The sequence below is a fragment of the Daphnia pulex genome, chromosome 9, assembly GCF_021134715.1.
Source record: "Daphnia pulex isolate KAP4 chromosome 9, ASM2113471v1".
NCBI lineage: Eukaryota > Metazoa > Arthropoda > Branchiopoda > Diplostraca > Daphniidae > Daphnia > Daphnia pulex.
In genome coordinates, this window is record NC_060025.1 from 2,931,527 (window position 1) to 2,957,875 (window position 26,349).

General features: G+C 42.1%; 11 protein-coding genes across 19 annotated transcripts; 8 read left to right on the forward strand and 3 right to left on the reverse strand.

Moving 5' to 3' along the window:
• Positions 1 to 163: 163 nt before the first annotated feature.
• LOC124202390 (GRIP and coiled-coil domain-containing protein 2-like) lies at positions 164 to 3,596 on the reverse strand. 4 transcript variants are annotated; one of them, XM_046598738.1, is made up of 4 exons: positions 3,303 to 3,596; positions 3,131 to 3,233; positions 2,961 to 3,026; positions 164 to 2,869 (listed from the first exon to the last, which is right to left on the reverse strand). In XM_046598738.1, exon 4 carries the CDS (start codon positions 2,102 to 2,104, stop codon positions 707 to 709), a length of 1,398 nt encoding a protein of 465 aa, XP_046454694.1. In that variant the 5' UTR covers positions 2,105 to 2,869; positions 2,961 to 3,026; positions 3,131 to 3,233; positions 3,303 to 3,596; the 3' UTR covers positions 164 to 706. The 4 variants fall into 4 exon arrangements, with proteins under 4 accessions (XP_046454694.1, XP_046454695.1, XP_046454696.1 ...); XM_046598739.1 differs by having other exon boundaries at positions 2,961 to 3,071; XM_046598740.1 differs by having other exon boundaries at positions 3,131 to 3,240.
• A 925-nt stretch (positions 3,597 to 4,521) lies between these two features.
• LOC124202543 lies at positions 4,522 to 5,583 on the forward strand. 2 transcript variants are annotated; one of them, XM_046598895.1, is made up of 3 exons: positions 4,522 to 4,649; positions 4,715 to 4,780; positions 4,854 to 5,583. In XM_046598895.1, exons 1-3 carry the CDS (start codon positions 4,620 to 4,622, stop codon positions 5,175 to 5,177), a joined length of 420 nt encoding a protein of 139 aa, XP_046454851.1. In that variant the 5' UTR covers positions 4,522 to 4,619; the 3' UTR covers positions 5,178 to 5,583. The 2 variants fall into 2 exon arrangements, with proteins under 2 accessions (XP_046454851.1, XP_046454852.1); XM_046598896.1 differs by having other exon boundaries at positions 4,545 to 4,649; positions 4,860 to 5,583.
• A 2,570-nt stretch (positions 5,584 to 8,153) lies between these two features.
• On the forward strand, positions 8,154 to 9,068 carry LOC124203066 (cuticle protein 10.9-like). The gene is made up of 3 exons (XM_046599643.1): positions 8,154 to 8,297; positions 8,436 to 8,540; positions 8,617 to 9,068. Exons 1-3 carry the CDS (start codon positions 8,292 to 8,294, stop codon positions 8,935 to 8,937), a joined length of 432 nt encoding a protein of 143 aa, XP_046455599.1. The 5' UTR covers positions 8,154 to 8,291; the 3' UTR covers positions 8,938 to 9,068.
• Positions 9,069 to 10,110: 1,042 nt separating this feature from the next.
• Positions 10,111 to 11,103, forward strand: LOC124203060 (adhesive plaque matrix protein-like). Its single transcript, XM_046599635.1, has 3 exons — positions 10,111 to 10,228; positions 10,328 to 10,429; positions 10,501 to 11,103. The coding sequence occupies exons 1-3, from the start codon at positions 10,223 to 10,225 to the stop codon at positions 10,957 to 10,959; spliced, it is 567 nt and encodes a 188-aa protein (XP_046455591.1). The 5' UTR covers positions 10,111 to 10,222; the 3' UTR covers positions 10,960 to 11,103.
• A 931-nt stretch (positions 11,104 to 12,034) lies between these two features.
• On the forward strand, positions 12,035 to 13,169 carry LOC124203056 (adhesive plaque matrix protein-like). Its single transcript, XM_046599632.1, has 3 exons — positions 12,035 to 12,139; positions 12,270 to 12,371; positions 12,447 to 13,169. The coding sequence occupies exons 1-3, from the start codon at positions 12,134 to 12,136 to the stop codon at positions 13,032 to 13,034; spliced, it is 696 nt and encodes a 231-aa protein (XP_046455588.1). The 5' UTR covers positions 12,035 to 12,133; the 3' UTR covers positions 13,035 to 13,169.
• A 1,907-nt stretch (positions 13,170 to 15,076) lies between these two features.
• Positions 15,077 to 16,662, forward strand: LOC124203055 (extensin-2-like). 4 transcript variants are annotated; one of them, XM_046599630.1, is made up of 4 exons: positions 15,077 to 15,232; positions 15,306 to 15,737; positions 15,834 to 16,142; positions 16,206 to 16,662. In XM_046599630.1, exons 1-4 carry the CDS (start codon positions 15,227 to 15,229, stop codon positions 16,473 to 16,475), a joined length of 1,017 nt encoding a protein of 338 aa, XP_046455586.1. In that variant the 5' UTR covers positions 15,077 to 15,226; the 3' UTR covers positions 16,476 to 16,662. The 4 variants fall into 4 exon arrangements, with proteins under 4 accessions (XP_046455586.1, XP_046455585.1, XP_046455587.1 ...); XM_046599629.1 differs by having other exon boundaries at positions 15,834 to 16,121; positions 16,164 to 16,662; XM_046599631.1 differs by having other exon boundaries at positions 15,834 to 16,112; positions 16,218 to 16,662.
• A 744-nt stretch (positions 16,663 to 17,406) lies between these two features.
• Positions 17,407 to 18,315, reverse strand: LOC124203063 (cuticle protein 8-like). The gene is made up of 3 exons (XM_046599639.1): positions 18,162 to 18,315; positions 18,003 to 18,083; positions 17,407 to 17,922 (listed from the first exon to the last, which is right to left on the reverse strand). Exons 1-3 carry the CDS (start codon positions 18,165 to 18,167, stop codon positions 17,572 to 17,574), a joined length of 438 nt encoding a protein of 145 aa, XP_046455595.1. The 5' UTR covers positions 18,168 to 18,315; the 3' UTR covers positions 17,407 to 17,571.
• A 909-nt stretch (positions 18,316 to 19,224) lies between these two features.
• On the reverse strand, positions 19,225 to 20,231 carry LOC124203059 (cuticle protein 18.6-like). The gene is made up of 4 exons (XM_046599634.1): positions 20,079 to 20,231; positions 19,914 to 20,003; positions 19,792 to 19,842; positions 19,225 to 19,725 (listed from the first exon to the last, which is right to left on the reverse strand). Exons 1-4 carry the CDS (start codon positions 20,082 to 20,084, stop codon positions 19,282 to 19,284), a joined length of 591 nt encoding a protein of 196 aa, XP_046455590.1. The 5' UTR covers positions 20,085 to 20,231; the 3' UTR covers positions 19,225 to 19,281.
• Positions 20,232 to 20,966: 735 nt separating this feature from the next.
• LOC124203058 (repetitive proline-rich cell wall protein 1-like) lies at positions 20,967 to 22,042 on the forward strand. Its single transcript, XM_046599633.1, has 4 exons — positions 20,967 to 21,071; positions 21,157 to 21,246; positions 21,318 to 21,368; positions 21,435 to 22,042. Exons 1-4 carry the CDS (start codon positions 21,066 to 21,068, stop codon positions 21,972 to 21,974), a joined length of 687 nt encoding a protein of 228 aa, XP_046455589.1. The 5' UTR covers positions 20,967 to 21,065; the 3' UTR covers positions 21,975 to 22,042.
• A 1,333-nt stretch (positions 22,043 to 23,375) lies between these two features.
• LOC124203061 (cuticle protein 18.6-like) lies at positions 23,376 to 24,282 on the forward strand. Of its 2 annotated transcripts, XM_046599637.1 has the most exons (4): positions 23,376 to 23,534; positions 23,601 to 23,705; positions 23,763 to 23,774; positions 23,844 to 24,282. In XM_046599637.1, exons 1-4 carry the CDS (start codon positions 23,529 to 23,531, stop codon positions 24,162 to 24,164), a joined length of 444 nt encoding a protein of 147 aa, XP_046455593.1. In that variant the 5' UTR covers positions 23,376 to 23,528; the 3' UTR covers positions 24,165 to 24,282. The 2 variants fall into 2 exon arrangements, with proteins under 2 accessions (XP_046455593.1, XP_046455592.1); XM_046599636.1 differs by having other exon boundaries at positions 23,601 to 23,774.
• A 769-nt stretch (positions 24,283 to 25,051) lies between these two features.
• LOC124203067 (cuticle protein 18.6-like) lies at positions 25,052 to 25,891 on the forward strand. The gene is made up of 3 exons (XM_046599644.1): positions 25,052 to 25,159; positions 25,254 to 25,370; positions 25,442 to 25,891. The coding sequence occupies exons 1-3, from the start codon at positions 25,154 to 25,156 to the stop codon at positions 25,745 to 25,747; spliced, it is 429 nt and encodes a 142-aa protein (XP_046455600.1). The 5' UTR covers positions 25,052 to 25,153; the 3' UTR covers positions 25,748 to 25,891.
• Positions 25,892 to 26,349: the final 458 nt, after the last annotated feature.

The following is a 26,349-nucleotide window of genomic DNA, read 5'->3' on the forward strand; positions in this document are numbered from 1 at the left end:
TTAGCAAGGTACGGTACCAGAAGAGATGTGTTGATGTAATTTTTGTTTCATGAAAATTAAAATAGCATATGCCGTTCAATAAATGGCATACATATGCCATCGAATTTAAAAGTATCATAAATGATGGGGAATAAGAAAAGGTAAAACAACACGGTAGAAATAATTGAGATTATATATGGGACAGAACCCGATTTATTGAGAAAAAAGAAAGAAAAAAAAATTACAAAAACCAAAGCGCAAATGATTGAAACTGAACCAGCCCTACAATCGATAATGGTCAACTTGCTCGGCTGTCTCCATCGTAACTTACCGTAAAGAATTGGTGGACTCATTTAAGGGTAAATAAACCCCCTGTCAAGGTAGTCAAATGTTACACTGACATGTAGGGTGAGGACAACCTACTTCTCTGACTGTTAGAGGAGTTGTATTGTGTAAGCACTTTCGTACTTCCCAATGACAAATCAGCTTGTGCAGTTCAAAGTATATTCAGAAGTCCCCACGCACAACAGCGACACACCAACTCCATTGACAGGTTCACCCACCATTCCCTTCCGGATTGTTACGAGGAGGGAGCGTCATCACAAATCAACAAATATCAATCGCAAGACTGACATTCAGCTTCAACCATTATACTTAACTTCGATAAAAAAAAACCAAAACAAAAAAAAATCCAACTCAGCGAGCGCGAATCCATCAGGTGAACAGGTCAGTACTTGTTCCAATTTCTCTCTGCATAGCGAGCCTCATTGGCCTCATACTCTCGAATCCTATCTTCAGCGTTTTTTATATCAATCATATCGATCCATACGTCGTAATGTTCTTTGAGATTCGGATCCGATAGAATCAGTCTTCCTCTATGAAGGGCTTCACCTAATGCTTTTGCTTTAGCGAAGGCTTTTTCGTCCGCGTCTGGTTTCATCTTGTCCGGATGTATCGGACGCATTTTCTTGCGGAAGCAACTTTGGACCTTTTCTTTGGAGGCCTTCCCGCGTTCCACACCCAGAAGTTTGTAGTAATTCGGCAGGGAGAAGGAGGCAAGTTCCAGTTCGTCAATAGACAGGTTTAACTCGGTGTTATGCTTCGTTAACTCCTCAATGCGGGATTCTAGTTGCTGTAAGTATTCATTATGCTTTCGGATGACGACTGAATACCTTTTCCTCGTTTCTTGCATTTCTGTCCGGCTGTCATATTCGAAGTCATCGAGTTTTTGGTTTAAATCTGAGATGGTTTGCTCGAGTTCAGCGATTTTGATGTTACGGTTCTCGAGCAAGGTGTTGTGAAAACCTCTCATTTTCTCCAGGTTGGCGCTGTGTTCGCTTTCCAAATCTTTCAAATTCTTACTTGACGAGGCAATTTCTTCTTCGAGCTCTCTGTTCTTTATCTCGAGTTGGTCAACGAGTCTTACGTTTTCGCGTTGTAAAACGGCACGGGAAGAGATAAGTCCTCGCACCCGTCGGTGCATCGCTGCAAACTGTATGCAAGTATTGTCATACATTTCCTTGTAATCAATCGTGTGAGCAGGAGTCACAGCAGTTTCGGGGGATAATCGGTGTACGATTGGCTGCGTTAGATCTTCATTATCAACGGGACGAATCTGGGAGTCAGAGTGTTGAATCGGCGCAACTACCGGATCCGGATGTAGCGGAAAATCTTCGATAGTTGCCGATGAAGTTTGAGTGTCCACGTCGACGACTGCCGTTTCCTGCGCCTCTACTTGATCCGTTTGTACCTCTGCGTCGATAAATGTTGGGTACTCCGCCGCTGACTTGTCATCTTCCACCGCCACGGGGACCAAAGTTGACGCTTCCGGGATGGTAACGGGAGGAAGAGTGTCCTCTTTCTGCTGGGGGAGAGAAGGCTTAGCAGATTGTTGAATGACATCCAGGAGCTTCTCGTTGTCGACTGGAGTAGAGATATCTTCTTTCAATGTCCAAACTTGTGTCAGCGCATTTTGACGACCACAAGTAACTATCGGACAATTCGGTACATATCGATCTTCATCAAAGTAAATCAAACTTAAGAGTACGCATGTCGACTTTTCCTTGACAATTACGCTCCTCTTCTTCGTACGAAACAAACTCTTCAACTTCTTCGAAAAACTCATTTTCAAGAACGATACTACTTCGACGTATCAATGAACTTCAGACTGTGATAATCAGGGGAATAGTTTGTTTGAGAAAGTGTAGAAAAACTTCTGAAAATTCATAACTTAAAGGGATTAGGACACTCCTATATATAGACTCCTACTCGGATCACTGCGTTTGCAACGAGCCAAGCGAGCACTATTTCAGATTTTTGTGAACTTTATCTCTATTTCAACTCGTTCAATTTAATTGTATCGCTCGAAAAAGAAAATTTCACGTAATATTCATCTTTAAAAAAGATATTATAAACTAAGCGTAATTTAATATCCAGGAAATTGACATTCGGAAAATCCACGTTACGATATCCTTGCAGGCTTGCCAACGTTATGCTATATTCGTCTGCACTCGTTCGATTTTACGATTCTCATTGAAGCTGGTACATGATATTTGGAATTATGGCCTTTTGTAAGTTTTAATTGTAGAGTAACTGTGAAAAAGTTAATAAAAACTTTACCCCTTTTAATTTCCCATTGAAATATAATCTGACTCGTCTATTACATTATACATAGGAAGTGAGCTAATCAAACAACCTGTAAAAAAGACTATCTAAAAAATGAAAAATCATGTTTGCAAACGAGGTCTTCTAACATAAATCATTTATTTATTTTTTTAAGGATTCAAGATCAAGAAATTACAAAATTTCTTGTGCAATGTAAATGAATGAATTCAAAGGTGCAGGTCATCAGAAACTTAGAATAAAAAGAAATGTTCCAAAATTTGATTACCTATAAATATAATATAAATACATGATTAGATGCAGACTTATTTTCTTGTCAGAGTTGTTTAAATTCAGCTCAATAATAAGGTCATTGTTACCAGTGGCTTGTGAAGTCCAGTTGAAGGACCCAGAGCAAAGTAGCTCGTCATCAATAATAAAAATAACTTGATTCATCAAAAATGTGAGTTTGTTAGTATGTACTCAAATCTCTATTTGATGAGAATGGGAGGCAAATATGCATATGTACTAAAAATGTAAACTCCTTTACCATTTTCATAAAACGGTGATTCTGGGATCCAAAAGCTGTCTCCATGCTCTGGTATGCCAACTCCGACTCTTGACTCCAACTGTGTGACATTGAAACACAACATCTGCAATCTCAAAACAAGAGATGCAATAAACTGCAGATTTTTATTTTTAATAAATCACTTAAACTATACCTATTTATATTTGTTTCATAACATAACTGCTGAGGATGTTTGATTTCCATAGCAATTTCAGGAAACTCCTGGCAAACCCATGATATCATGAATTCTGTTTATCACCAATTCGTAGGTTGTGCTCTTGTGCTACACAAAAATTTTAATAGTATAATTAGGGTAATTACATTGATTTGCTAGAACTAAAGAAAACAAGCACAATATTGCAATCATGATAACAATACTAAAACATGCTAAAACGAAACGAAAACCGATTGTGTTTTCTATATTTAGGCCTCGCCCAACCCCACGGGAGCCATCTAGTAGTCGGCGAAAGAGACTTTTTCAAAAGTATCGCCTTTGGGGATTGGATTTGGACTTTGCGGATTTTTTTAAAAATAATATGACGAAAATATCTCATATTTACATCTCTTCTTGTGTTTCTTGATTTGAAAAGACAAATATTTTGTTTTAGATGGTAAAGCGCAATGAGCACATTCATTTCCCCGATTGCGAATATCCTAATAAATTAAATTGGAAGTCGGGTGCGGTACAAAAGGAACGAGTTTTGAAAAGGCGAACTATTCGTTCGGTTCCGATGAAGCAGAACGGAAAGAAATCTATCATAAACGGGACTTTACCCCGGGTGTGCAATAGTTCCCTTGAGAACCGTGAGGGCACGTGTGCCGATACTTAACGCCGGTGAATGGAAAGGATGCAAAGTGCAATTGAATAAAACATGACAGGACAGTGCATACCTCCATGTTCGGAATTATGGCAGAAAAAAAAAGTCCCCCCCCCCCCAGACTCCATTGGATTTTTATTGTTGTGCAAACACCGGAGCGACATTGCACACTATAGTGTGATCGACGTGATGAGCATTCCCACAATGAAGAAAGAGCCATTACCCTTGAGAGGGAAACATCGCCTCGTTTAATTGACAAACGATGCAATGCGCCAACAGCAGCAATACAAATCCAAGAGAAAGTGCATGTTATTTTCAGGTGCAATTTATATCTAGGCTACCCTGAGATTGAATTGAGTGCCGATAAATCATCAATGTTTAGTGCATACGTATTGGCTTTCCATTATTTTTCATTCGCACGTCCTTCGTCCGGACGTTGCAAAATCTTCCATTATATACGTTAAATGGCGTGTTATCCGCTATATCGCGCAAACGATGAGGATATGGCGCAATTTCACGACCCTCTGTAAAGGCCACTTTTTAAATAGACATGCATGTGGGGGGTTGGTCGCGTGACTGTTATTGAATGTCGTCTCACTCTCACCTATAAAAGACGAAAACCGAGTCTTTGTCAATTTCATTCCTCCTCGACGATGCGGTTCCAATCAGCGATCGTCATGAAGGTAGCTATAATTTCCTATTTCTTAAATGTTTTAATCCAAAGTATTTTGTGTTTGATTCATCACAGGCTATCATGTTGGCTGCAGTACTGGCCATCGCCTCTGCCGGGTATTCTTCCGAGGAAGATTCCTACGTGAGTGGCCGGGTTATCCATGTTCGCACGGCATTTTTACCGACAGTCATATCATGTCCATAATTGTCTCTAGGTGAAGGTTGCCGCGGCTGAAAGATTTAAGCGGCAGACCGCAAGCGATTTCGGCAACACCAAACCGTTTGACCAGGCGAAACCGAATTCTCCTGAAAAGGGAAATAACAAAAGAAGTCCGCCCTATGCCAACACTTTTTTCGCTGCCTACCGAAAGAAAGGGATAGGCCAGCACGAGAATAAGCGAGAAGAGCCTTCTGACTTTGATTACCTGAAAGACGTTCCCAAACAATCGGCGTACAACCCCATCAGTTATTCGACATATTTGCAACAGAATGCTAAACAGGCCGATTACGTCATCGGCGCTTCGTACAACTCCTATTAAAAATTGCATCGTTCTTTTTTAAACAAAATCCCGTCGTCTAGACTAAACAAACAACTGGGCAATTACTCCGACACGACCGCAGTCGACTTGTTACGCAATACCAAAATCATCCGCCGCCAGTCTGTGTGCAGAGCTGAATGGACGTTTTCCTCGGTTTTCCTAAACGACCGCGGGGAGGATGTAGCCTTAAATAAAGCGAAAATGTTTACGATGCTGCCACCCATCACTTTCCATTTAATTCTCACGTATTTGTGTATCAAAAATGATCTTACTTGTTATCTATCTCTTTCCCTCGCAATTTCTTTTTTTTTTTTTCATATGACGGGGGGCCTCTAATAATTATTTATTGCTTGTATAATAGATGGGCAAAACATATAAAGGCATAAGAAAATCATTTTATTATTGACGTATAGACGTTTTCATTTTTGTTGGCTTATTATTAAACCAGCGTCATATAATATAGGACCGTAGAATAAAAGAGTGAATAGAGCAACGGCGACAGCAACCGGATTTTCCATTGGAAAGGTGTGGCCTAGGTTGCATCTAGACACTTTCCAAAGCTTCCAGCTAAATAACCTACTGTTCCACATAAGAACATATTCCCTTTCAAAACGCGCGCGACTTGAAGACAGCGCGTTATTCACGCAAGTCAGCTTTTTTTTTAAACAACTGTAAAAGGCTTTGGCTTTTATTGAACGAAATAAACGAGGTAAAACTGGAATAACTGGCACCACGTATCGAGTTCTGAGCTTTTTTTTTGTCTTTATTGTTTGCTTTATTTTAACGAATGGAAAAATTATACTGAAATCTCTTTTACTTATTTTATATAGTTGCAGGTGCCAAAAATCTTTTGAGAAAGTTTCTCTTGAAATCTGAATGGCCAGTCATTCCAACTTTTATTTAAGACACAAAGTGTAGCTAGGCCCTTAGACTAATTGAATTTCTCAAAAGTAAAATTTTAGTTGTTAGCTATACTAGTTCTAGACACCAACGGGAGACTCTTGATATCTTCCCTTTGGCTAAGTATATTTTGGGATAAAATCTGAAACGCAAAGATTTTCTAAAAATCAACCACCGAATTAACCAGAAAACTTTCCTGGTTCAACTCTCACCCAGACAGAGTTCAAACTGGTTGAGGTTCAACTTTCAATGGACCCAGCAACTCCTTTTAAAAAATCATCTCCGGGATAATTTGAATTTCTACATAAATTGCGATTGGGCTGGGCACCGATAATGAAAGTGCGCTAGATGAAAAAAATTGAGAACGGTTTACTAATTTGAATAAATACAAAAAGACGAGTGGCAATAACCTAATAGAAAAAAGGTCGCATAGCAGATTTCTTGAGTTTGACGGGTTCTTTGGAGTGTCAGGAAAAACTGGACTGTAGCTGAATATCAGTCAAATCGTTTGACGCGACCACAATAAGTTGATGGTGGCTGGGCGTCACAGCGATAGCAATGTCCCACCTGTTTCATCCAGCGGTCTAAATCGTCGAACAAGTTTCCTATACGGGGCCAGTCGAAATATAACTCGAAAAGATGAGGAAGCAGAGAGTGCCGGGATCAAATCAGATCAACTTTGAATCGTTTTCACCCGAACTGGAATCACATCTGCAGACTTGTCGTGGACTCGTGCCTAAACGCTCCCGTATACTGCGCTTGGAAAGTTGAAAAATAAGAGAAATCAAAATTAAAAATGAACGAAAATGTCACTTCCGCGTATTTCAATAATACCAGCTTTTAAAAAAAATACACCCGGTCAAGATTTATAGAGAAATTGAGTTCGCGGGGAAATCCAATCAAAATTATTCGTTCGAATACACACTCGAGAATAATCTCGCCGCAGGCCTCACGAAACAGGAATAGTAAACCATCGCCGTTCAAATTCACTTTCCAATGTTTTCACGGTGCGATAAACCTTACAGCAATAATTTGCGCTTCTACATAACATTGAAAACGACGGAGAGGATCCATGAATTTTAAAATCGGAGTATAGTTCTCAGACAGTCGGCTAGCCGATAACCGAAAATCGGGAGGGGGGCTACACACGACGTGATTACGCCATCAGACTAGTCTGGTGCGCTGTTGTTACGGTACATTTTTCTAAAAAAGGAAAGACGGATGATTTGGTATGCGCCAAACGAAAGAGAAAGGAACGCAACGACCGAAAGGCATCACAGCCAATGTTGTATAGCTGTTGCTACTGACTGCAGTCTCAGTGCTCTGCAAACATTTCAACCGAGGAAGAATCACGATGACGAAAGGTGGATAGATGTTTTTCTCCCCGCACATTCACGCATAAATAATCTATTCCATACGTGAAATAGAAATACTCTTTTGTTGATGGACAGAGAGATTATGCAGCAGGCGGAATGCCTTTTACGGCCGGATACGTGAAACTTGTACCGATTGGGCTTATCGGTGACCGGTTGCACTTTTCATGCTCGATGGATAATTTATCTTGTCATTCTTGATGTAGGATACGCCAGGAATATTTTTTTATTATTCAAATATGCAAAACAGCCACCGCTGGGTGTTGACACCATTGAAGAAATGAAAAAATTAATACATAATACAGCGGCCGGTATAGGCCTGTCAAGGAGTATAATATGGTAGGCAGCACAAAAGAATCAAATTATTAAAAGGGAAATAATGATTGCTGGCATATAGTGAAAGGCTGCTGTTCTATAAAAAATCTGCCCTTATAAAACTATTATAGCTAAACTTGATGGCTCGAGGAATCATTTTGATTTCGGCTGTCTAGTGTTTTTGTATATTCTCTAGGTCACTCGAGCAGTGAGCCTTGGACGTATTCGGACTTGAACTACATTTCAACCGAATTCGATATTACCTAGAGCAATTTCTCATAGCATCTACTAGAATCTAATGTGACTTTGCCGTTTTCGATTGGCAACTAGTTGGCCTTTGCTGTGTTGTATATTCACTTTCTCTCAGCACTCGAAAGGTTATGCAAAGCACTTCCCACATAGAGGTGAAGTGACGGGGCATTTGATAATAGCTTGTGAACGTCTCACCGTGTATATAAAGCCTTAGTCGGTCACGACTGAATCACCAGTTCATCTACAACTGTCTAGAGCAACTCACATCTCCAACATGAAGGTAACAATCCGACAGCGACTCTACAACAGCTGTTCTTTCACGTTGGATTTCCAGCGCACATCTGAAAGCCCATCCATCTGAACTTTCGTTTTCATCTTTCATTTTTCTTTCTTTTTTCTTTTTTGGCAAATGTTCCAGTTCATCATCTTCGCTGCTCTCTTCGCCGTCGCTGCTGCTAGCTCCTACAAGGCCGCTGAGTACGCTCCTAAATACGAGGCTCCCAAATACGAAGAAGTCACTTACGTGAGTTTCCTTTTGCTTCAATATTATAAAACAAAAAAGCTTTCGTCAAAATTAACATTTGAATTTGGTTTGACAGGCTCCCCAGCCCTACAGCTTCGGATATGACGTCCAGGATAAGGAATCCTACAACGACTTTGAGCACAACGAGAAATCCGACTACAACGTCGTCACCGGATCTTACCGCGTCGCTCTCCCCGATGGCCGCACCCAGATCGTCAACTACAAAGCCGATAAGGACGGATACACTGCCGATGTCAAGTTCGAAGGAGAGGCCAAATACCCCGAGGAGCCCGCATACAAGCCCGCTTACTCTGCCCCAGCCTACTCTGCCCCGTCTTACCCCGCTCCCGCTTACCCCGCACCAGCCTACAAGGCCCCCGCCTACCCCAAATACTAATTTCTCCAATCCTCCCTATTGCCTTATTTATTGAGCTGAATGAATGAATGAAGATCGTGGTTCAAAGATATCTATCAACGGCAACGTCATGACCGTTTGATTTATTTAAAAAATACAATAAGTTGGCAAAATTCTGTGTTTCCTGGAACTTTTCAATTTAAAAAAGCGAATTTGAAGGAAATTAAAAAAAAAAAAAAATCAGTGGCTGTATGCGATGTTCGAAATTCCCAGAAAACCATAAAGACATCTTACTTTCGTTAGAGGTGCTCATATAAGGAATCTGGATCAAATTTATCATTAGCTGGAACTGGGGCACACCCGATCAAACAACCACAATGATAACAACAAAAAAAAAAGATGAATATGTGGCAACAAAAGTGATTATAATCTCGGAAACCCTGACCCAGTTTTTTAGGAAATTACACCTTTTTGCCGTTCTGACAAGCCCTTCGGCTCTGATGCATAGTAAATCTCTAGTAGATTATTCGAGTTGTAATAATAACAGCTCATAAAGTAACCGTGTGGCATTTTGCCGAGTCACTTGCACATATGAAGATCTACTATGTAGGGCCAAGGCGTTTGATAGCTCACTTCTTAGAGCACGCACATGTATCAATTCTAAGTATAGGAATGTGTTGGAGAAAGTAGTTCAGCGTCTTGAGATTCCTTAAGAGTGAGACCATCATTCATAAAGGTAAAGCCAATTCTTTTCGTCTTGAGATCATCCAGAGTCTCATCATTCATCCGCTAATGAAATTGGTATTAACATTTCAAGATCAGAGGCTAATATAATAAATTTAATAGCTATTATGCCGAGTTATATAAAAAAATTGGCTATTAAGTGAAATGATTGCGGTCGAATTACGGGTTCCGACAATTTATTTGGCCAACACGTCGGCCCGCGGAGATAAAATCGTGTAATATTTTTGCACGTTCTCTTCTGATGCCGCCAACGTATTACGTTCACTGCCTTGCCGCGCATGAACTACATAGAGTACAAAAGCTTCCAAATGTGGAACAATTCGTCTTATACCTAGAAATTGTTTTGCCGGGCTTCTATTCAGAGGTGCTATTCATAATTTCCGTCGCCCCCTTCTCCGCATTCACTTTCACTCGCAGGTAAAATCCTCATCAAGTACCTGCTCCACCCAATACGCCCACGTCTTTCACACATACATCTGCCTACTAGACAATGACGCGATAGACTCGGGTATAAAACGCTCGGCTGGCCAACTCCAAAGCATCAGTTCTTCCAGCTGCCTCAACCAACTCTCACATCTCCAACATGAAGGTAAAAAATAAGCGGCCTATCATTTCAAATTCAATCATCTGGAACAGCACCCATCAGCAGCAGTTGAATGATTATTCCATTTTCTCTTCCATTATGTAGTTCTTCATCCTCGCCGCCCTCGTCGCCGTCGCTGCCGCCAACTCTTACAAAGCTCCCGAATACGCACCCAAATACGAAGCTAAATACGAGGAAGTTACTTATGTGAGTCTGAATAGGATCATAATAAGTCACTTCTAGGATCGACTAAACATTTCCAATTGGATTTTTGACAGGCCCCACAGCCGTACAGCTTCGAATACGACGTCCAGGATAAGGAATCCTACAACGATTTCCTCCACTCTGAGAAATCCGACTACAACGTCGTCACCGGATCTTACCGCGTTGCTCTCCCCGATGGCCGCACCCAAATCGTCACCTACAAGGCCGATAAGGACGGATACAACGCCGATGTGAAATACGAAGGAGAGGCCAAGTACCCCGAGGAGCCCGCTTACAAGCCCGCATACAAGCCCGCTGCTTCCTACCCTGCCCCAGCTTACCCCGCTCCCGCTTACCCCGCACCAGCCTACAAGGCTCCCGAGTACAAAGCCCCCGCTCCCGCCTACAAGGCCCCCACCTACTCCGCTCCCGCCTACAAGGCCCCCACTTACTCTGCCCCAGCCTACAAGGCCCCCACTCCGGCCTACAAACCCACGGCCTACAAGCCCGTTCCTGCCTATCCTAAATATTAAAAATAATTCCTTTTCCCTTCAAATATTTTCCGAGTGAATGTGGTTTATGATGAAAAATTGAAAGTCAAAGATATATGATGGCGACTATAATCCATAGTCGTCTCATTTATTTATTAAATACAATTCGACAATTTAAAACAAAAATGTTTCAGTGTTTGGTTTCCATCGTCATTATTTCGTCCTCGCAAAACAAACAAAAACAAAACTTTTGATAGCATGAGTTCCATAATAATTCCAATTTAAAAAAAAATTATTCGTTGTGGGGAAAACCAATTACTGGCTCCAATAAGACTTCAAGCAGATACGTAGCTCATGACTCATTAGGGACATTTGAGAAAGACGTTCGATTAACTCGCAATCTCAACTAGAGTGAGCTTATTGCACACTCTTATGATGTCAAAGTGTCTGCTGGTTAGTCAAATCATTTCTGTCAAGTCAAATCACAAATAAGACCCGTAGTACGAAGTCAAAGTGCACTAAACTCGACTAAACCTCTTTTTTTTGCTGACGACGAAAAGGTTAAATTCGTGTTTGGTGTAAGATGCAACTTGACAATAATTCATGATGGAGCAAAATATTCATTCAAAATTTTCCATTACGAAACTCTTGCGTAAAATCAGCGAAATCATTCCTTTGTGGGAATGTGGCAGGTGCTATACATTGTGCACAAAAATCACGTTACTTTTACTCCAAAAGACAAGTCGTCCGGAATTTCACGGACACTTGCCAAGTAATCGCCAAAATTCTTCTCACCGTTGATGATATGTAAGAGATTTGAGGTTGGACCATATTCGCATAATCCACTCTATACTTATGCTCGCACTATTTCCTATTCGGGATAATACGACAACAGCGGGAGATTTGAGGCGTTCTACCTAATAATAATGCACCCGAAACCTTCGTTCGAGTCTCACGCATGTGTTGAGGGAGGCTTCGCATTGTCGAGTGATCTTGAACTAAATAAGAGTAGCCTAAGATAAATGTTGCTGGGCTCCGATTATGGCCATTGCTATCGCACATTGTTCTCCGTTACACTTTCGCTTCAGGCCGAAATATCCATCATAGATGAAGTAGACTCCCCTGAAAAAAATCGCAGCTATATAAACGTTTGACTGGCAAGTTGAACAATATCAGTTGCACAACTGTTTCCAGTCGATTCACAGCTCCCTCCACAATGAAGGTAAACAGCATTCCTGTGTGCGCATAGAGTATAGTGATGCTGCAATCAATTCTCTTCTCAGCGCTCTCAACACGTTGTCACCCAACGAAAGTGCCATAAATATTATATAACCAATCGTTTCATTTTCCAGTTCTTCATCTTCGCCGTTCTGTTCGCCGTCGCCGCCGCCGGGACTTATAAGACCAGCGATTACGTCCAGTCGAAATACGAGGCTCCCGCCAAACCTGATTACGTGAGTGTATATCTCCTGATCACATAATTTCAGCTGTCCAACAAATAATAATTTGACGACTTGTTTTATACTTAGGAGAAACAACCTTACAGCTTTTCGTGGGATGTTAAGGACGAGGATACTTACAACGACTTCGTCCACACCGAGGAGAGCGACGGCAAAGTGATTAGCGGATCTTACCGCGTCGAACTCCCCGATGGCCGCACCCAGATCGTCACCTACCGAGCCGACGAGAACGGCAATGTGGCCGATGTCACCTACGAGGGAGAGGCCCAGTATCCCGATGAATCCGAATACAAAGCTGCTCCCGCTTACTCTGCTCCAGCCTACAAGGCCCCCGCCTATTCTGCTCCGGCTTACTCTGCTCCGGCCTACAAGGCCCCTGCTTACTCTGCTCCGGCATACAAAGCTCCCTCTTACTCTGCTCCGGCATACAAAGCTCCCGCTTACTCTGCTCCGGCTTACCCTGCTCCAGCTTACAAGGCTCCCGCTTACTCTGCCCCGGCGTACAAAGCACCGGCTTACTCTGCTCCGGCCTACAAGGCGCCAGTTTATTCCGCTCCGGAATACATGGCTCCGATCTTCAGATCGGCCTACAAAGCCCCCGCTGCTTACCCAGCTGCTTACCCAGCTGCTTACCCAGCTGCTTACCCCAAATATTGAAGCTTCCGCCATCATGTGTACTGATGACTATATATTTAATGAAGATCAAGATTATAATTTATTCGAAGGCGACATCACAAATTAAAAAAAAAGTGAGTGGTCGTCTCCGTCTATATAGTTCTGTACAAATTCAAATTACCAAAAGAAATATCGTGTGTGTGTTTTCATGTACTGGAAATGAAAATTTATTCGTCTGTCTGAATTCTGAAATAGAATAACTGGAAAAAAAATTATAGTTTTAATTCATTTACTCACAACTCAAAAAATTAACTAGATGTTGCGGAGATATTCCCGATGACCAACTCACGTACGAATGACAATATTTTTGGTGGAATTGGAACATTTGTATTTCTGGAAAAAAAACGAAGCAAAATAATCTTATTGATAAAAAAGAAGGTGAATTCCTCGATAAAAAAGCTTTTTGGGCGCTGATTTGAATCTGACAATCCCTGACCTAATTTCATGCAATTATTCCTTGTTTGCATATTCTAGAGCGACTGCCACTGCCAAGCCTTTCGGTTTTTGATATTGCGTCTCCCTTTAAAATAATAATGAGATGAGAAAACCGCTGTTCTTTTACATTATTAAGCACATGTCTTTGCCAAATTTTGCCAAGTCATTCCCATAAGGCGATCTTTCCGAAACGTGTTTGCCTGCCCAATAAAACAAACGGTTTTGGTTTGTTTCAAAAAATGTTCACCGTTGTCCTTTGTTTAATTGGACATTCTCACACAAGAATTGAACTCTCACTGGCCTTGGGCCTGGGGAGTATTCCTGGCCATCCACTTGTTACGTCTCGACCTCGAGCCCCTCGACTGTTTTACGACGACCAAAAACTAAGAAAAAAAAGATTCTCAATAAAAAGTTTGGTTTGAACTAAATACCAGCGAATTGTAAATTTCGAGCAGAGCTCAATAAACTGTTGCGATCTCGGGCATCCCAGCACTTTCACTCTCGAAATCTCAGACTCAGACTCTAGCCAAATATAATTATGAAATCCACCGTTTTATTGAGATCGGCATAATAAAACGATTAATATAGGCTGGGCTGCCATGCAGAACGTGTGCCCGAAAATTGAAAAAAAATATGTTTCCAAAAATATATAAACGCAACAGCGCGCGGGGTAAACTAGCTTGATAAATATAGCGTGGTTTTGGATTTAAATAAGTATATAACCGACTATGCTGACTATATCTGAATATTTAAGTTTCAGTCGTATTTTGGGTAACCGCATATTTGTTATAGCTCGGCCTTACACAGTTTTGAGGCTGGAGATCTCACATCTATTCAAGGTTGAGGAATCTAGCGGCACGCCCGCCAACTGCTGGCAATATGTAGCCCAAATGTTTTTGGAGGACCGCACCCAAATGGCCATCTACAAAACTGACAGCCGCCGTTACGACATTTGTTTGTCAGTTATTTTGAAGGACGAAAAAAAGCAAAAAGCAAAGATACCCTGAATATTAAAATGGCCCAGCACAATGCGAACTACTTTGTTTTTATATCTTTGACTTCAATTTTCTGCCTTCCTTCATTGAATTTCAGTAAAAAGACCAGGAACATTTCAAAATGTTATCCCCCTTGCTAATGCAAACAAAAATAATTGGACTTAATGTTTTTTTTCTTTGCTGTGTATTACATGATTATTCATGTTCCTGTTGTTAATGGTGCAAGGTCCTGAAAGCTTTTGTTATTCGTATATTTCGTAATGCGGGTTGTTGTTGTTGCTGTTATTGTTATTGTTGTTATTGGCCACGCTAGAGATTGTGCTCTGTTCCTATAGACAATAACAAGGTGAACTTCCATGTTTCGAAAGAGGAAAAGCAGAACTGACTGGACTCCCCACTGGGCAAATTCGATCTTCAAAAGAGTATTCAGGCTATCATCTCTTCTAGGTCATCAAGTGTACAGGTGCAAGCCTTCACAGACTGTGGGTTGTTCTTGAACCAGATAAATCGTCCCGGCCCCGGCGAATCGGAATCCTTCTGGATGGAATAGCTATCTACGGTCTTCCTTAACTGCGCACATTACACGATAATCCTTCCTCATTTCACTTTCTGTTTTCCAACCGGAATTCCTCTCCGTATACACCCGCGCAACTTCCTCCTCGAAATCGCTATAAAAGCCTTTGACTGCGTTGGGAAAAAGCATCAGTTCTAAAACTGTAACAACCAACTCACAACCACTCCAAGATGAAGGTAATAAGTCAAATAGAATAAGTATAACAGCAGAAAAATGTCTTTGAACTCGAAATTTTTAAACTTCTTTCAGTTCATCATTCTCGTAGCCCTTTTCGCCGTCACGGCCGCTTATGACTCTCCTAAATACGAGTCCATGAAGTACGCAGCTCCAGCAGCACCTAAGTATGAAGCTCCTGTACCCAAATACGAAGCCCCGGCTCCTAAATACGAAGCCCCAGCTGTCAAAAATGAAGCCCCAGCTCCTAAATACGAAGCCCCAGCTCCTAAATACGAAGCCCCGGCTCCTAAATATGAAGCCCCAGCTCCTAAATACGAAGCCCCGGCTCCTAAATATGAAGCCCCAGCTGTTAAATACGTAGCCCCAGCACCTAAGTACGAAGCTCCAGCTCCTAAGTATGAAGCTCCCAAGTACGAAGCTCCTGCTCCTGCTGTGTACGTGGCTCCAGCTCCCGTGTACGTGACTCCAAAGTACGTGAAGCCGAAATACGAAGAAGTCAAATACGTAAGTCTTTAAAGCTCAAACTTTTGGCAGCAGTGGCCATTGATGGCTATATAATCAACTGTAACACTCAAAAACTTTTTTTTAAATTAATTACAGGACCCACGCCCCTACAGATTTGGTTATGAAATCAAGGACGAAGAATCTTACGCCGATTTCTCCTTTTCCGAGAAGAGCGACGGTCACGTAGTCAGCGGCTCCTACCGCGTCGTTCTCCCCGACGGACGCACTCAGATCGTCAACTACAGAGCCGACAAGAACGGAAACGTCGCCACCGTCACCTACGAAGGTGAGGCCAAATACCCGGAATTCGTCGAGCCCGAGTACAAACCCAAACCCTACGTCGCTCCGGTTTACACTGCCCCGGCCTACAAAGCTCCCGCTTACGTTGCGCCAGCACCCGCTTATGTTGCGCCAGCACCCGCTTATGTTGCGCCAGCACCCGCTTACGTTGCGCCAGCACCCGCTTATGTTGCGCCAGCACCCGCTTACGTTGCGCCAGCACCCGCGTACAAGGCTCCAGTTGTCTACGCTGCTCCGGCTTATGTTGCTCCCGCTCCCGTTGCTTACGTTGCCCCGACTACCCAAGCATATGTGGCTCCAGCTTATGAAGCTCCGACCACCACAGCCGCATACTTTCCAGCTCCGACCACCGCCGCTTACGCTGCTCCGGCTTACGTGGCTCCAACTACCGCTGCCCCCGCATACAAAGCTCCCGCTTACTCCGCCCCGGAATATTAGAATTGGAACACTTACTCCAACAGGTCTTTAATTATGTATGGTGTTCATCCTTGATTGCCTCCTATACCTTAATGTATTGGCTATTTTAATAATTTAAGACCACCAAACCAAAATGTTAAACTCTGACGGCAACTTTTTTGTTATCTGTCTGAGTGATAATTAATTATGTGCAAATACAAGTTTTGAAGAAAAACAAACAATTAATATTTGGATTGTTCATCGCCCAATTTGAATTAATGTGATGTGCAAAAACATCATTTGCTACCTTTCAGTGGCTCTGAAAGAGAAAGAAAAAAACAATGATGAGTCACGATGCATAGCAAAAAATACGGGGAAGGCCTTTATCTCTCGTGAGTCGTGATGTAACTATAGCACTTATGATGCTAGGAATAATGAAGTCAATAAGGAATAATGTTTTTTGCCAATATTTGTTTTACATAAAAGCCCTATACTCAGTCCCGCATGTGTAGTGCGTAGTTTGTTGAGCAAATTGCAAATTGATCGTTCAGTTTGAAGACGCATTGTCTAGACAACTTGTAAAAGCTGAACGTATGTAAAAAAGACGCTAAGCCTTCGGGCGGTACAGTCGGTAAAAATTATTTGATCTGACACTGTATAATTACTGATTTCGATTTTGTTACGTCACGTTACTTTCGCAATTCTCGAGCTGTACCATTCTTATTGTGGGCGTCCATCAAAACGAAGTTACGCGTTTAGGGGAGGAAGGGTTAGCTATTTTTGTGACGAGTGAAATCTAAAAAATTAGAGGTGAGGACATACAAAAGAAAAAGAAAAATTGACGAGGAAACTTATTTCAACTATGGGACCCCCTCCCAATAAGGTCCTCGTCCTCGTCTGAAAAATGATGCCATTGTTCTAGAGCGAGGAGGGGTTAGAAAATCAAGGAAAAATGTAATGGCGTTGTTTAATGTTTATGGACAGCACCTTAGACACATGTACTCTGTAGGAATAATAATTTACATTTGCGAATTTCGACATCAAAACAATCGGCCATAATTGTAAGTGTGGCCGTGAACGCCGCGTGACAGTCAATAAATAATCAGGAGAAAAAAAATGATAGGAAATTTGGGGTTATTTACAGTTTGGGATAGGCGGGATAAGTGCTGGGCGTTTTGTATTGCGGGAAGCTAAGGCCGGCATAAGCTGGAGCGTTGTAGACTGGAGAAGTGTAAGCCGGTGTGTAGGGACTAGCTTTGGCGTAGGCGGGGGCCTTGTATTCGGGATACTGGGCCTCTCCTTCGTACTTGACATCAGCGACGTTGCCGTTCTCGTCGGCCTTGTACGACACGAACTGGGTGCGGCCGTCGGGGAGCTCGACGCGGTAAGATCCGCTCGTCACTCGGCCATCAGCTTGCTCGGCGTGATCGAAATCTGTGTACGTTTCCTTATCTTTGACGTCGTAACCGAAGCTGTACGGCTGCGGACCCTGAAAACAAAATGTCCATAAAATCCAGAATTGAATTTTATTTGTTATTTGGTAAATCATCAATGATGAAAATCATTCACGTGAGTGACTTCTTCGTATTTGGCGGCCGTCTTGTAGGAATTGGCGGCAGCAACGGCGAAGAGGGCGGTCAGGATGAAAAACTGGAATAATTAACACGGTCGAATAATTTTTAATTTCATTTTTTGCTGTCGCCATCAGAAGTAAATGGCGATTTTTACCTTCATGATGTTGGAGGGTTGTGTATATTTTTAAGTCAGGTGTCGGACTGATGCCTTAAGCCAAGAGGCGAACCTTTTTTATAGCAACGTGACTTGACTGTCGAAACGAAAAATTATGGGAGGTGCTGCTGTTACTCCGCGGTTATACCGTGAGCGAAAGTGAAGGAGGTGAATAAACGAAAGGTGGAATGCTCCACATTTGTTCATATATCTGCCCTGCATGTAGTTCAAGTACACAAGGGCGGAGGCTGCTGATGATCTGATCCGGGAGAACGGCAGTGACTCTTCTGAATTGGGATCCGTATCGATTATATGCCCAGCATCCTTGTAAGGAGGATACTAACTCGTCAACCATCCATCGAATCATTTTCTAAAACACAAAAATGGCATTATTCAAATTTCTAGATAGTCCGCCGACAGCAGTCGGGGTGGTGCGCAGTCGGTCAATTCCGGTTTTTTCTTTAAAAAGTCTGCCGCGACTTTAATATAATGAAAGTGAAGCAATTTCTGTTAATTTTCTTCTGTAGAATTTCAAACGTGAGTCAAGGGAGAGGCAGAAATTGAGAAACTTCGAATTTCCCAAAGTTGCAGCAGACACAGCCCAAAATGCTCTAGAACTTGCAACAGCAGAAGAAAATGTAGACGTTATTAAACCAGCGACAGGAAAGTTAACCAAGCTTGACTTGTTCCACAAAAAAATGAATAAAAGATAAGATGACTAGATTAAATTCGTACAATCAACCTTGAGATCAGTTAGACCTCATTTTGAGCTTGCCAGAACGCCCATCGGCAAATTTTGAAAGGTTCGTTCTCCGACAACAAAATGACAATAGAAAATTGGTTTTTTGTTCACTTCGCGTGTCGTTAACTGGGACTGTCAATTAATCAATTCAACAAGGACACTTGATCGCCGATCTGCAAGCCCAGAATTTCGAATAGATGTTAGAATAAAACGGGAGAACAAAGACACAAAAGAGATTTTTTGTTTGTTTGCTAAAACTATTTAAACTGAGGTTGTAATAAAGAAAGACGGTAGTATCGTTGCCGACACAATTTTTTTTTAATGATGTTTTTATTAAATAATCAATTTAGAATATAGTCCATACGTCATTATGGAAATTTAATATTTAGAGTAGGCTGCTGGGGCTTTGTATGAGGGGGCAGCGACGTAAGAAGTTTTAGGCTTGTAGGCCGGGGCGGTGTAAGCGGGAGCAGAGTAAGCGGGGGCCTTGTAGACTGGGGCAGAGTAGACGGGGGCAACGTAGGCGGGGGCTTTGTATTCAGGGGCCTTGTAGGCTGGGGCAGAGTAAGCCGGAGCGGGGTAGGAAGCAGCCTTGTATTGCTTCTCGACGTACTCGGGGTATTTGGCCTCTCCTTCGTATTTCACATCGGCGGTGTATCCGTCCTTATCGGCCTTGTAGGTGACGATTTGGGTGCGGCCGTCGGGGAGAGCGACGCGGTAAACTCCGGTGACGACGTTGTAGTCGGATTTCTCAGAGTGGAGGAAATCGTTGTAGGATTCCTTATCCTGGACGTCGTATTCGAAGCTGTACGGCTGTGGGGCCTGTCAAAAATCCAATTGGAAATGTTTAGTCGATCCTAGAAATGATTTGATCCTATTCAGACTCACATAAGTTACTTCCTCGTATTTAGCTTCGTATTTGGGTGCGTACGCCGGGGTCTAAACATTGAATCGAATCAAAATTTTAGTCGAAATTTCTTTCAAGTTATGACGATTTAATTAAGACTCACGTAAGTGGCTTTCTCGTATTTAGGAGCCTCGTACTTGGGGGCGTAGTCAGCGGCGGCAGCGACAGCGACGAGGGCAGCGATGATGAAGAACTGAAATTTTGAATTAAAAAAGAAATTAATTCCAAATTTTAAATTAATAATTATCAAATCTTTTAAGTCACTCACCTTCATATTGGAGTGGTAGTGGAGTGCTAGAAACAGTTGGAAGACTGATGCTTTCCAACGAGATTTGCCAATGATTTTATACCCAATTTGACAGGGATGACAACACGCGAGGAGGCGGGGGCTTCACGATTTTTACGACGTTTAGTGAAAGTAATTTATTCAGCTAATATCAGACAACTCTAGCGAAATGTACAGGAGAACTAACAACTTGATTAATGAGGTTAATCAAAAGATTATGGCTCTCTACGCTTTTTGGATCGATATAACATCCACCCATTTCGGACATTAGATATGCATGAAATTCCACATTCGTGTTGGTCTCGATAGGACTCGATAGCCTGAGATATGATGGCATTTCAGTACCGGTATCAACTGGTATATACGTATACACTGTGAATGTGCCAAATCATTGCACTTATTAAACCCTATGGCTCATACAAGAAGTATAAACTGGTCCTGGCCAGCGAGGGGAAAGGTAGCCGAAGCAAAAAATGCTGCTCGCCTTATACGGTCGAACTAAATATCATAGTTTGAAACTACTTTCATTGTGTGTACTAGAATTTTCCCCGACAGTTGTTTTGTACCGAGGCAAAGGCGCGTCAGGAATTATCTAAAAGAGAAGGGTCAACCCGAGAGACAAGATAACCAGCCCCAATTGCTGGCAACTGTAACACGTGAAGTTATTTAGAGAAATAAGGACTTTGACCTTTTGTCTCCCCCTTTGGTGCATAGGATTTTTTGCTACCTCCATTTGATCCCAAGTTATAGGTGCAATAGACGGCAACTAGGTTTGCTGAACTGCTTACATTCACCGAGATACAACAACGATGGTCAATCGCTTTCGCTCGATATTAAACTATACCCTGGAAAAAAGAGGCGCCTCCCACACGTTTGCATCGCATAGCAGCGGCGATATAAAACAGTCGGAGGATTGGCATTAAAGTATCAGTCCATCAACTGTTCTAGCCAAATCACAACAACTCCAACATGAAGGTAACCATCTCAGTGATAACTTCGCTAACTTGAGTGGACCACATCATCAACTAATCTCAATATTATTAACTTTATTTCATTCCAGTTCTTCATCATCGCTGCCCTCGTCGCCGTCGCTGCCGCCGCTGACTACGCCCCCAAGTACGAGGCTCCTAAATACGAGAAAGCCACTTACGTGAGTCTTAATTAAATCGTCATAACTTGAAAGAAATTTCGACTAAAATTTTGATTCGATTCAATGTTTAGACCCCGGCGTACGCACCCAAATACGAAGCTAAATACGAGGAAGTAACTTATGTGAGTCTGAATAGGATCAAATCATTTCTAGGATCGACTAAACATTTCCAATTGGATTTTTGACAGGCCCCACAGCCGTACAGCTTCGAATACGACGTCCAAGATAAGGAATCCTACAACGATTTCCTCCACTCTGAGAAATCCGACTACAACGTCGTCACCGGAGTTTACCGCGTCGCTCTCCCCGATGGCCGCACCCAGATCGTCACCTACAAGGCCGATAAGGACGGATACAACGCCGATGTGAAATACGAAGGAGAGGCCAAATACCCCGAGTACGTCGAGAAGCAATACAAGGCTGCTTCCTACCCCGCTCCGGCTTACTCTGCCCCAGCCTACAAGGCCCCTGAATACAAAGCCCCCGCTTACACTGCCCCAGCCTACAAAGCCCCAGCCTACACCGCTCCAGCCTACAAGGCCCCAGCATACAAGGCCCCTGAATACAAAGCCCCAGCCTACGTTGCTCCCGTCTACTCTGCCCCAGCCTACAAGGCCCCCGAGTACAAAGCCCCCGCTCCCGCCTACACCGCCCCCCTCTACAGAGCTCCAGCTTACCCCGCCGCTCCATCATACAGAGCCCCCGCTGTTGCCTACCCCAAATACTAAATTATTTGAAATGTTATTTGCCAATAAGCCATATTAAAAATATAAATAAAGAATGTGATTCGTATTGATTCAACGTCACGAGTGTTAAATTCATCAAGTATCTAGCGCACAAAAAAATATTAAACATATTCATGCTACATCTTTTCCGAAATGTGGTTAAAAGTGTGTGAAACTCTTTTCACCATAGTTATTTATTTCCACCCACATTTGCGTACGCCCAATTTTGAGCCGCAAATCTCGCTAGAGGTATGCAAGTCTAGACCGAACCCATTTGTTCCGCTAACTTTCAAATGTCGTATTAGATTACTGGATCGCAAAATCTCTGCCCTGACCGAATAGCGATCGTAAAAAAAAAAGAGATTTCAAAATCGGTCAATGCCGATATTTACTTCGATGCAATCAACCTTACGCACAACTTTTCACCTGTCCCTTCTTAACAAACACTTTACTGCCACAATGTTCTACATTTCGTCCTTATAAGCGCAGCCATAAGATACACTAGATAAAAAAAAACGACATTACTTCAAAGTGGCAGATATAAAGGAATATGTAAACCCCTAAGTGTGCACAGCAAAAAATACTGGAGGTGCATACCAACGGCACTTATCCGAGGAAAAAAAAACTAACCGACATTATTTTCCAGTGCGTGTAATTTCTACCGGCATTTTAAAAAAAAAACGCCCCATATCTGTTGGCATTCAAAGAATTACGAAATCGCCTTCAAGGCCATTCTAAAAGAAACGTGATAGAAAATTTTGATTTTCACGTGCCGCACCCGGGGGCAGAAATACGAGAAACAATACACCGTAGTCTAATATACTAGAGTTGTCTCGAGTTGTCTGACACGACAATTCTACTGTAGCCTTACTAACTGGGTACTGGCTATTTCACTAACACGATTACAACGGTAGAAATAATTGGGTATCCTATATTATCTTGTTGTTTCTAGCGTATAACAACCCAGTTTGCCTGGACGACGGTATACGAGTTTTGGAACATGTTTGCTTTCGGTTTTTGATATTGTAGTCAAACATTAACAAGCATTACTAAATTTCTACACATGGTCGACTATATTAACGATCTCCTGCCCATCGCCAATTAATTGGAACACTTTTTCCGGGTTTCAGCAACAAGCGCTAAACGAGAAAAATAAGGCGAAAAAGATTTGTAAGCACGGCCATATGCTGACGGGAAAAAGATGTGTAGATGAATATAATTTGCTGGTGACCGCGGAGCGTCCGGAGGCATTCCGTAGTTTAATGTTGCCGCACTTTTGCTTCTCAAAAATCATTTGGGAGAAGCTCCGCCCTTGTGGACTTGAACTAAATAAAAAGATGAATTTTCAAAAGTATTCCTTTCTATAGGTAACCCTGTTCTTTACTCACCTCATTATTGGCCTTCTTCTTCGTTCACTTTCACTCGGATTGCAACCATAATTGAGTTGAACACCTCCTACACTATGCACTACTGTCACGTCTCCTATAAAACGGACCGACTTGTCTGCGAAAGGTATCAGTTCTGCAACTGTCTCAAAAAACACACCTCCACTCCAACATGAAGGTAAAAAAGAAATTCCAACAACTCAGTTTCATCATAATCAAAATTTTTGCTTTTCAAATGTTACAGTTCATCATCCTCGCCGCCCTCGTCGCCGTCGCAGCTGCTGCTGACTACGCTCCCAAGTACGAAGCCCCCAAGTACGAGGCTCCTAAATACGAAGCCAAATATGAGGCTCCTAAATACGAAGCCCCCAAGTACGAAGCTCCCAAATACGAAGCTAAATACGAGGAAGTCACCTATGTAAGTCTCATTCAGAAAAATGGAAATTGAAATCTGAATGTCATCTCTTGAATCCTCACATTTTAACAGGCTCCCCAGCCCTACAGCTTCGGATATGACGTCCAGGATAAGGAATCTTACAACGACTTTGAGCACAACGAGAAATCCGACTACAACGTCGTCATCGGATCTTACCGCGTCGCTCTCCCCGATGGCCGCACCCAGATCGTCAACTACAAAGCCGATAAGGACGGATACACCGCCGATGTCAAGTTCGAAGGAGAGGCCAAATACCCCGAGGAGCCCGCATACAAGCCCGCTTACTCTGCCCCAGCCTACTCTGCCCCGGCTTACCCCGCTCCCGCTTACCCCGCACCCGCCTACAAGGCCCCCGCCTACCCCAAATACTAAGATCCCAAATCCTCTATCCAAATTTCTTTTAGCTTAATTTATTGACTTTTGAAACGATGATTTGAATGTTGGTGAAATTCAAGATGTGTTAAAACGGCAATACCATCATGGCCGTGCTTTATGCATTTTAATTCTGAAAGAATGTAAATACAAACATTAGTACAGAAAAAAAAACAGTTCAGTTTTTCGAAACGTTTCTCTTATTTTTAAATTATTATAAATTTGAAATGATTATCCAAGTGATTATCCATTACTGGTAGCAAAATAAGGAAAGATATTGAAAAGCAACAAATAGAAATGTGTGAATAGATGAAAGTACTGCTGTTTGCAAATTGCGATACGCGGTGAACCTGAACGACTGTTTCATAAATAGGGCCGTCTTTATATAAAGAATTGTTGCACCAAATCAAATCGTTGGATTGATTGCACATCATCATTTATTTCGAAATAAAATTGATTGGAAAACTGAAATGTCGATAAATCTGCATTAAAGTCCAACATTAACAGTTTACAATTTTACGGATCTTTTTCCGCTTTATTACCTCAGGGTAAGATCGTCTGTAAATTCATTATTTTACTTCAATTATGTCATGAAATTGAATATGTGCAATGGAAGAACGGTTACTGGCTGAATGTATGAATGAGAAATAAAAAGTCATCCATTCATAAGATTAAAGCGGGTTGCGCTTTTAGGCTAGAGCTAGCCTATAGTCTACAGAATTCACCCAGAACTGAACTTGAATTACATACACGTAGGAGGTGAATAAAAAGTAGACCGCTCCGTATGACCCCGTTCTTTTATCTCCGCTACAACATCCTTTTTCTTCATTCCCTTTCACTCGGAATGTGACCAAAATTGAATAGTGAACCACACCTCGACCACAGACTGAGCTGAGGTTCACTGTCAAGTTTTCTGCTATAAAAACGACCAATGCTTCCACAAACGCTATCAGTTCTTCAGCTGTCTTCGATAAACACACAACTCCAACATGAAGGTAAAAAGGCACAACAACTTGTGGATTACTCTGTCAACATTCGTCGAAAACTGTCTTATCTCGCTAAAATCAAAATTGTTTTCAAATTTTACAGTTCATCATCCTCGCCGCTCTCGTCGCCGTCGCAGCTGCTGCTGACTACGCTCCCAAGTACGAAGCACCCAAGTACGAGGCTCCTAAATACGAAGCCAAATACGAGGAAGTCACCTATGTAAGTCTCATTCAGAAAAATGGAAATTGAAACCTGAATGTCATCTGTTGAATTATCACATTTTGCAACAGGCCCCTCAGCCATACAGCTTCGGATACGATGTCCAAGATAAGGAATCTTACAACGACTTCGAGCACAACGAGAAGTCCGACTACAACGTCGTCACCGGATCTTACCGCGTCGCTCTCCCCGATGGCCGCACCCAAATCGTCACATACAAGGCCGATAAGAACGGATACACCGCCGATGTCAAGTTCGAAGGAGAGGCCAAATACCCTGAGGAGCCCGCATACAAGCCCGCTTACTCTGCCCCAGCCTACTCTGCCCCAGCTTACCCCGCTCCCGCTTACCCCGCACCAGCCTACCCTAAATACTAGAAATCCAGTGACTGTATGCCTAATTTATTAATTCTTCGAAAATGGTTTGAATGTTAATAATTGATGAAGATGCTCCGTGATAGCGATATCATTGTGTCGTCAAAAGTTATTAATAGTCTACTGTAAATAAAATCTTTTACACGATCACCGTCCTTTTAATTTTGTGAATTTACATAAGAACAAGAACGCACACTCCTTCAAAACTTATGCAACTGTTACCCAACTACGATCCGATTTCATTTAGTTAGAACACGAGATTTTGGAGATTGGTTTTTATTTGTAATACATGACGGTTGCAAGAGTGTGTAAAAGTGCAATCAAACAGGATTGTAAACCCAAAAGCAGGTAACCACACCTTGGGATAAGTTTCAACAAACTCAAATCGTTATTTAGATTTTATTTGTGAAAAAATGAAATAAGTTTTCCTTCTTTCGCTTGAATACGTTACTTACGGCCCAACGTAGTAAAGATCAACAAATCATAGTGTATTTCGCGTTCGTTAATTAATACTTCAAATAATATCTAGGTCACATATGAAAAATACACTAGTATAAATTACCTTATTGGCTTATTGCAAGTCTACTCAATCTCAAAAGTAAAAA